Source organism: Fusarium fujikuroi, chromosome FFUJ_chr07 (assembly GCF_900079805.1).
Source record: "Fusarium fujikuroi IMI 58289 draft genome, chromosome FFUJ_chr07".
Classification (NCBI taxonomy): domain Eukaryota; kingdom Fungi; phylum Ascomycota; class Sordariomycetes; order Hypocreales; family Nectriaceae; genus Fusarium; species Fusarium fujikuroi.
The window spans coordinates 2,115,573-2,124,616 of record NC_036628.1 but is presented as its reverse complement, the minus strand read 5'-3'; the positions used below and the strand labels follow the sequence as shown (position 1 = coordinate 2,124,616).

The 9,044-nt window shown below is 47.9% G+C and overlaps 3 protein-coding genes; all 3 read right to left on the bottom strand.

Moving 5' to 3' along the window:
- Positions 1 to 1,161, bottom strand: part of FFUJ_08457 (uncharacterized protein) — a gene marked incomplete at both ends in the record, with an annotated part of 2,249 nt that extends 1,088 nt beyond the window's left edge. Inside the window, 2 exons of the mRNA XM_023580841.1 lie at positions 255 to 802; positions 860 to 1,161. Coding sequence (XP_023433544.1) covers positions 255 to 802; positions 860 to 1,161 — 850 coding nt within the window.
- An 866-nt stretch (positions 1,162 to 2,027) lies between these two features.
- FFUJ_08458 (related to actin cytoskeleton organization and biogenesis) lies at positions 2,028 to 3,377 on the bottom strand (the record flags this gene model as incomplete). XM_023580840.1 has 3 exons in its annotated part: positions 2,028 to 2,229; positions 2,278 to 2,677; positions 2,729 to 3,377. The coding sequence occupies 3 exons, from the start codon at positions 3,375 to 3,377 to the stop codon at positions 2,028 to 2,030; spliced, it is 1,251 nt and encodes a 416-aa protein (XP_023433543.1).
- A 1,279-nt stretch (positions 3,378 to 4,656) lies between these two features.
- Positions 4,657 to 6,293, bottom strand: FFUJ_08459 (uncharacterized protein; the record flags this gene model as incomplete). XM_023580838.1 has 2 exons in its annotated part: positions 4,657 to 5,850; positions 5,913 to 6,293. 2 exons carry the CDS (start codon positions 6,291 to 6,293, stop codon positions 4,657 to 4,659), a joined length of 1,575 nt encoding a protein of 524 aa, XP_023433542.1.
- Positions 6,294 to 9,044: the final 2,751 nt, after the last annotated feature.

The following is a 9,044-nucleotide window of genomic DNA, read 5'->3' as shown; positions in this document are numbered from 1 at the left end:
GAGATGGGGGGGGGGGAAGGGATATGAGAGATGCTCTAGTTAGAGATAATTGAGGCTAATGGTCGACTCTCACAAGAAAAAGTGAACGGGGAAACGTGTTGTTGACCCCCATGATTCTGCACACAGAGAGCTGCCCAGTTACGGGATGCATCTGTACACAGGGACTCAAAGCCTTCTTGGGTACCTTACTAGTCTCCTTCCAAGTCCTACTACAAGTCACTGTCATTCTTCATCAACCTGGACATTGCTCTCACTATCAGTTGAAGAGTCATCATCTTGTTCCCCCTCAGAAGACGAGTCATAGCGGTTTGAAGGCTTGTGAGGACACATGTAAAGCTTCAGTCCTCCCTCTAGCTTTTTCGACCATATTTCCTTCACAATTTCCGAGAAACCATCCATGCCACAGCCATCAATTACACAAGTCACTCGTCCATTGCTAAGGAGCGTCTCAAGACCGACTTTGACAGCCTGGCCTGCAAGTCTCTTGCTCTCAGCAGTGTGTCTGGGCCATGGCTCCCCGTTGCTCATGTGCACATGAAAGCACAGGTTGAGATCCTGCTTCATCTTTGACAGAGTATGGCACAGCATAGTGAAACCGATGGGTTGTGGTCTCCTCGTCTTTTCGAGTTCGCTTCCATAGCAGACCAGATCGCTGAATTCGATCGATACTGGGGTATCGATGTGTGTGAGTAAATGATTCAGATCCGGAGCAATCTGATATCTTTGAAACTCCATAAATTCATTCATAGATTCAAACTCGAAAGTGTTTGTCTGGTATAGAATCTTTACACCTTGCTCAAAGCTAGCAGCAGTATGGCCATTAGAAACAGTAGCAGTGAGCACAAGAAGGATGACTTACGCTCGCTTGCAAGTAAGAATGAACCCCGACGACAAATAATATCTCCAATGTTGATCATCTTCGTCATCATGAAAATGTTGAGATGACCCTTTGAAACAAAGAAAATGCGTCCATTGGAGCACATTCGGCCGATTCCTTGCCTTGTGCTCCCGATCGTTGCCGTTCGGCTGCGGAGCCCATTCAATACGGAGTCGGCGTTTGCCAAACAAGTTGATCAAGATCATGTCATGAATTTCAGGCGGGACATTTGCGAAAAATGGAGACTGGTTCTGCAGCAAACCATCGGTGAATCTGATAGCCATTATGCTGTATCGAGTGGAGTGTCGGAGGTGAGAGAAACGTTCGAAAATGAGAAGCGGGCAGCGAAGTCAACAGATATTAATAGCTACAGGATACGGCCAGAACAACAGGCCAAATCATTTGTAGATCGATCAATTAGTGGTTGGCTCAACATATATTTCACATCAACTTATGCACGTTGGTTCAACAATGATTCGCCATTTGTTGTGATTGGGTAACTACAATATGCCACCAGCCTTGTTTCTGATAAACAGCTTGCAGTCAATCACACTATTGAGTAACTTTGAGCAAGAGTACTAGAGGCAGAGTTCCCTGAGATTGCCGTGATAAATATCCCGTTTGGTAATAGATACACAGAAAAAATGAGGGCAGATAGCCAGGCTTCTTCACTTCTGCAGCCTGCCAGATCCTGACATCTTGGATTACCCTCTCACCAAACTTCGTCATCCTATCTGCTTCTTCTTAGCATAGCCGATGTGTTGCCCATCACGACCATCGAGGTTGTCACGGAAAAGAATGAACGTCCTGAAAAGTGACAAGACGAACCGATTTCTATTACCCCCCCCCCCCCAAAAAAAAAAAAAGAAATTACATATATATATCTGATGTCTAAGAGTAGGACAAACTTTATCTCAATTATTTAACTGGACTTCTCTTGCAAGCATGAAGAATCTTAGGAAGGACCTCATAGGAATCTATCTCAAGGTCCAAAACTGTACACGCATCATTTGTCATGGTCCATAACAACCCCCAAACAATAAAATATCTTGACAACTCTATGATTATCCAGTGCGCATTGTGTACAGCTATACAACACTCCCATTCCTTCTCACACAATTCCATCGCTTATAGTGAAAACAATAACCTCTTACGCCCTCTTGCGAACAACATCCCGAACAATGTTCCTACACTCACTCGGTTCCTCGAAAACATGCCACGCCTCAACCGGTACATTTTTGAATGCCTTTTCAAACCTCTCTAGCTGGTTCTTCTCTTCAATGCCAATCGCAGCGACGTCTGTGGCCTTGCGGATGAGTATCATCTTGACCCAGCCAGGGAATGTTCGATAACTACAAGCGAATCAGTAAAGAGGTGCTACATCAGTCCGAGCTACTTACATCTCGCCATATGCCTCGGGATCGGATTGTGTCGAGTCGCCAATGAGAATGAGTTTTCTCTTCGGCAACCACGAGTGAATCTTCTTCATGCGATCTGCCTTGTACTCCTCAGTTCCCATTGTCAGCGCCGACAATAAGCCTGCTACCGTGCGCCAGCTCGAATCTCGGAGGATCAATGTCCCTTGCGGGAAGTAGCGGTCTCGGAATTCTCGAAGAAGAGGGTACAGGTTGTACGGGGATGCCGAGAGGTAGAACCACGGAGTATCACGAGGAAGAAGAGTCTGAAGTTCCGAGTAAAGCTCTGGCATGCCAGGCACTGGTGTTGGCTCGTCGACAAAGGTGGTCTTGAGGATGCCTAGTGGATCGCTGGTCAAGGTGACTTTGATGGTGTCGTCGACATCTGAGCCGTGTTAGTCTTTACGGTCGATAGCCAGTAATCAAAGGAACATACCAGATATGATGGCCCAGCCCTCAGGTCCAGCGTAGTAAGTCTGCATGTCGTGAAGGCCTTGAGTGCCTTGAGGTACTGACGCCGTAGCATCAACTACCGACCCCTTATGAGCGTGATGAAGAGGCTCAACGCTCGTGGTAATACCATTAATGCTCGTCGGTCCCAACTTGATCTCCTTCTTCTTATGCTCGATCCAGAAAACTCTCGCTGCTTGAATATCCCAGAGGAACGGAATGATTCTCTTTTCGATAACATCGCGCTCGGCCGCGTCGTCCGCCAATCCCAACGTTGAAGCAATTCCAGATACTATATCCGCCACGCGGCACTTGGGCTCGTTCTCGAACACTGCAGCGACAAACTCAGCTTCCCACTGGTCGGTCTCAGGGTTTCGATACGCCGTGTTATCCATCAGCCACACTATGTCTCCAGCATCGACGGCTTTTCCGAAGGGATTCCATTGTGCAAAGCGCGAGAGCCAGGCTGAAACATTGACAGGTGCTGAGAGAGCAGCAGCTTGTGTCTTTTGAAAAGCGGCGGATTTGGGATCGGGCAGATCGTGCTCGACCTTGTCAAAGTTTCGAGTTTTTCGAGTGCGCAGCTGCATATCGGCTGCAAAAGCGCTGGGATCAAAGTCTGGTTTGTCCTCCATCTTGAAATGCGATAACGAGCTAAAGATATATACTATAGGACGAGTTGCCTTGGGGAGGCAAATGAGGTCTCGTGCTGTATGAGTCCTAGGGACAGTGAGGCTGCTGTATCAGGAGCCGCAAGGTCTCGTGGATGTCTAGGTCAGGTTTCGGGGCGTGAAAGTCCGGGGGGGGGGGGGGGAAATAGGCAGCGAGACAATGTTTTATGTTTCAGTAATTTTCGAGGAGGCGGTCTCATGAATTAACCTACAAGAGAACAGAACGTTCAGGGTGTCAGTCACAGGAGGAAAGTGCGCGTGTTAAGAACTTGCCAGCAGCTCAGGTCTTGGCTTAATATACGTGATCTCATACGGAGATCAAATCAATAGCGCAGGAAATTTGTTTATAGAGGCTGCGACGTGCTTTGTTTAAGGTAAGGTCTTGCTTGGACTTGTGACGTCGCTGCGTGATACTAGCGACGCCGATCTTCTAGACTTGTGGGGGTGGAGATTTACCCGCGTGGGCGCTATGCCTAGAAGAATGCCCCGTCCAAAGCCAAGATTGGACCGTTTGAGTGTGGCTTGAAGTGGGCTGTGCTATAATTCTGTCAAAAACAGGAGTCGGGGGGCATTGGAGTGTGTTCATGTTGGCATCATATTTGCAGTTGACCTCTCGGATGTTGGATTTGCCAGGCAGAGAGGACCCTTGTAGTGATCGATCGAGGTTACAGGGGCCAGATCAACTGCCGTATTACGTCACATCCTTAACTCGACTGTTGACTTAGTAGGTAGGTGTTGGACCGCGAGATATGTATAGCCAAGCCAGGAGAAGAACGGACATTAATCCTGCAGGTTAGAGCTAACCTCTTTGGTGATCAACCAACTTTAACTTAATCTCTTCCCTACCGATCTTCACGCTTCATAGTGTCCCGCTTCCTGGTAGTAGATCCAGCATCGAGCCGGCGATCTCGGGCTTGGGAAAGCCCCTTGTTAGTCCCCTCAAGGTTCGGCCCGTACGTCAAGAACGGACTTTGTGTTGTAGTCACTGATGGGGCTCACAAGGCTGTCAATTTCGTTTTGGCACTTGTACGAGAGCTTATACATGCGAAGATGCTCGTTCTCCATCTTATCAATAAACCGATTCTATCTACTCCTAAACGCCACCCATCCGTCCATCCATCCTGTCTTTAGTCATATATGCATTTCAATGTCTCTAACCACCGGGTATCAACCAATACCAATGCAATGCAATGCAATGTCAAATGCAAACTGGAAACCAACTGATCATACACGCTTACTTGAACTACCATCCCCCGTATAACCAGCCCTTCTTCTTCTGTGCATTGAACAGCTCGTCTTTGATCTCTTGCACAACCGCTTGGACTGCGCCCTTCATGGCCCTTTCGCTTATCGTCAACGAGTCGTAGAATAAATGGTCGTTCTCAACAGCACAGTCAGCCGTGACCTCGTCCTGATCGATAGTGAGATCAGACATGTCAGCCTTGACACACGAAGTCCAGACATCGGCGAATCGCATCGTCGCGTTTGGTGACATTGTACCACGTCCTCGCAGATCTACCACCGCTGCATGCTGCATCTCACCCTCTGTCATAGCATCGAGAAGCACCTTTCCAATGTCCACCGCCAGCCCGTTACGCATGGGGTATGGAGCTTGGATAACACGTTCGTCCTCGTATGTCTTCTTCGCCGAGTCTTTAATATCTTCGCTGTGCTCAACTGGCTCAACACTCTCGGTTCTCTTAGTCTTGGTCTTGCTAGCTGCCTTTTCCTCAGAAGCCGGCTTCTGGGGTTTCTTGGTCGATCTCTCAATCCACTCAGCAACTGCAAAATCCACCTCTTGATTCCAATATTTGGTCAGTTCCGCGGCATTTCGAGTATGCTCTACTACGCTGTTTGGTACTGGTGGCGCCTGTCGAGCTTGCCACGCCGGTGTCAAGGAAAGATCGAATATCATGGGCGCTATAATGCGAAAGCTCTCGAACTTGCGTTTGTCGACACTATCTAGAGCGCCGGGTGCCGTCAGCTCTCTGATCTGGGTTTCGGTTGCATTCGTCCAAAAGTCCGAGTACGCAATGGAAGTCGGGTCTAGTGATCGTTCGTAGAGTATTTCAGCCTGGTCAAGGATAACTCTCGCCATGTCTGTAATAATATCTTCCGACTTCGTCCTTGGCATTGCGGCCATGTTCCAGACTTCCCAAGTGCCGAAGCTGAAGATCCAGAGCGTTTCGCGTGGGGGAATTTCAGGTGGTGGCATCGCAAGGAAGGTCTTCACTTGGCTGGCTAAGTCAGGGACTTTGTCTGGAGTTGGGTACTGTTTGGAGATGAAGTTGTAGTCGAAGGCTGGCTTCTTCTTCACGTCTGTATGTTTTGTGATGTTGAGAAGATCCTTGACGCCTTTTTGATGGAGTTCGTTGCTGATGAGGCCCCTGTTCGGTCGACCATCTGGTACCAATGAGAGATAAGAACTGCAGTTAAGCTAAGTTAATGGTATATTAGTAAGTAGGGTCGACATCACAAGATCGAACTTTGGCAACTAACCTCGTCACATAATTCTTCGGTCCATGTTCTGTATCGGGGATCTTTGACATTGCCCACGACATCGGGGGATCCAAATACCACGATCCTCAAATTTGATTCAGGTTCTGGCTCATGTCTTCCCCAAGAAAATAGTCCAGTGGAACCATTTCTGAGCTGTCCACCTGATAGTCGATTTGGTAATACGCCAAAGATCAGAAAGGTGGTGAAGAAGAGGGCAGCGATCTGAAGGATCAGCTTAGGCGCGCCGCGCCAAACGCGAGTAGAGCAAAAGATGACAACATTCTTTCCACCGAGTCTACCCATGACAGAATCTTGACTGTCACGACGACTTGGGAGTTGATGATCGAGCTCTGCTGGTGATTTCCATCGTGCTTGAAACATGATGCGCGAGAGTCGAGTAGAAGCGACTAACAGGAGAAAAAGGCACGGCGATTTCAAGTACTGATGTGGGCCATGGGCAAAATGTATATGTCGTTTGGTGTTGATGTGGCTGAGAAATTGTAGATAGAAATAGGATAGGTCTAGAACTAGAAAATGCAAATCCTATGCCGAAGATCCGGTGGTGGACGCCCAATTCGTAGAAGTAGCCTCTCGAAGTGATTGAGTGCACGTTTTGAGAGGAATATTGCCGGTGGGAAGCAGTGATTAACTTTGAGCGAGGCGTTTCGAAAGCAGGACAGGATGAGAGGCTAGAAACGGCTTCAGGGGAGAGGTTGTAGAGTGTAAAGGCTACCTATGATAGGGTGTTATGCGAGGGTCAAGAGTCTAAGACGAGAGAGTTTTGATGTTGACAGGAGCAACTCCTAACTTAGAACAGGCCGAGTTCAGAGGCTATTGCGAAAATAAGGCTGCCCTGTTAGCAGTTAAATAAGATGAAATGACAGAATTTATGGGGGAATAAGCGATTGATTTATCAGGGAAACGCCTCGGGGTCGATAATTCTAACGGTTACGCTTCTACTTAAACTAATAAGTGCAGTATCCGTAACCTCCGATGGAATAACTTGATGCAACAGTCATTGCCAAGCCGACTCTCACCACAACTTGTTGCGTGGCCAAGACCTCTCACAGACTTGGTATCGCGGGATGTGGTGAGCCTAAAGCGATTCAGGAAAGGGAGGACAAGGCAGAGACGAGAGATTAGAGGCATCCTTGTTTGGAGGGTGGATTTCCATGCGGCCAAGAGAATCAATTAGCGAATCTCATCGAATTGTGTCCCTCTCACCCTCTCCTGAATCTCTCGAGACGATTGAAGCCAACAAGAAACGTCACGTCACGGTTACAGCGGGATCCGGCCGGCGCGTCTGTACCCACATCCCGGTGCCGTCTTCCGGCCTCGTCATCCGTGGCAGCAACGTTGTTCTCCCACTTACGGATACAAGCCGTTGTTTCTTTTGGCCCTTCTTTATCAAGTTAAATTAGTCCCAAGAAATGCGTCGTCAGCAGTGGAGTCTTAGCCTCCGCCCAGGCTCAGCCAGGTCAAGTCAGGCTACCTACGTTAGAACCGAAGCCACGGGCGAGCACAGGCCAAGAATCTCAACTTCCGGAACCTGACGAAGAGATCTATATATTGTTGATGGTTTGTGGGGAAGTGAGTGGGTGGGTGCAACTCAGCCGTTGATCACTGAGTGATGATGTACTGCAGGTTTGTTCCAGTGTATGCTTCTCATGAGCCGCAACCGGTAATAACTCACGAGACAAACTTGATGCCTCCCAAGGTAACGGTGCACCCGGTTGATCACCAACGGATATTGTATTACACATATACATACAATCGTTTTGTCTTCACGTCCTCTTTCTTCGTTATTTACTGCCAAGCAATCAAACTAAGGAAATTCTACGTCATTCTTATTCCCCCACGTTCGGAGCGCTCGGTTACGCCAGATATAATTTAATAAGTGCCCACCCAGTCTCTGCCGCCTGTATTTCACCAGTCAATCGACTCATGATGAGGTCTGCCCAGGAATCCTACTGCCTACAAGTCTTGGGAACCCAAGCAAAAGATCTAGTCTCTGTGTTACACTGTTTAGATAGACAAAAAAGAAGTTTCAGAATGCTATAACACTGTACCCCAAGCTTTTCCTAAACACAAAACACAGATGGATATCTTCATTCAAAGACCACGGGCCGAGCAAGCCATCGCCAAGAACCACCACATATCGAAAACGGTCTAGAATAAACGGTCCTCTCCAACAACATTCCTCACATCGGACTATGATATCTTCTATTTCCGTTCGTCAATGAGAAGTGAATGCCGTGATTTCGACGCCTTCAGCCCCCATACGTCCATGTCACACACTGACCTGATTGTTTGAGGCTCTCAGCTCGGCAACGCTGTATTATTAGTTCACTAAACCTCGCAGCCTCGTGGCTCAGGTCAGCGTTGAAAGTTGAAGCCTTTTGAAACTGTGGCTGCCGCTTTGTTTTCTTTTTCTATTTTCCGGACTCAAAAGATGACAGCTGACTGAATCACGAGTATTAACTACCCCGAGTCAAAAGAGTCATCGCTTTCTGATGCGAATGAATTGTGTCATGGACCGATGTCACGTACGCGATTAAACTTTGATCGACATTAACATTGACTTACATAATTCTCAGCAGTGTTACACAAGCCCGAAATGGGAATGTTACTCGATGACGCAGAGCAACTGAGGGGAATCGCTCGGTACGGCTGCTTATTAACCGCTGAATAGGTAGCCTCGCCTTGTCATCAACGATTCTTGTGCACCTATTCGATGGAACATGCCTGGTCGAAAGGTCAGCTCCAGCTACATGAGTCGTCTCAGATAAGCTTAATCACCATGGCCAACACTATCGCATATCTATTCATATATTATTGGGTATGTCACGATAGTTGGCATAGCGGTTACAAAGTTTATGTGATTAGACTCTGGGGGATTAACCTTATCGGCGTGTTGGCTGCCACCCACGTACTTCCATCCTCCTGGCAAGTTAGACTCAAGAGCGAGGCCTTGAAATATCGCATAGCAGCAGCCCATCAGAGGCCATGTCATGGGCGATGTTGATACTGAATATGATTTCCTCCGTTGCACTAGATGGTGATTCATGCTCGGAGATTGCGACGGCGTAAGTGTAAGAGCCAAGATTCTTAACGAGTAGAAATCATGTCCTA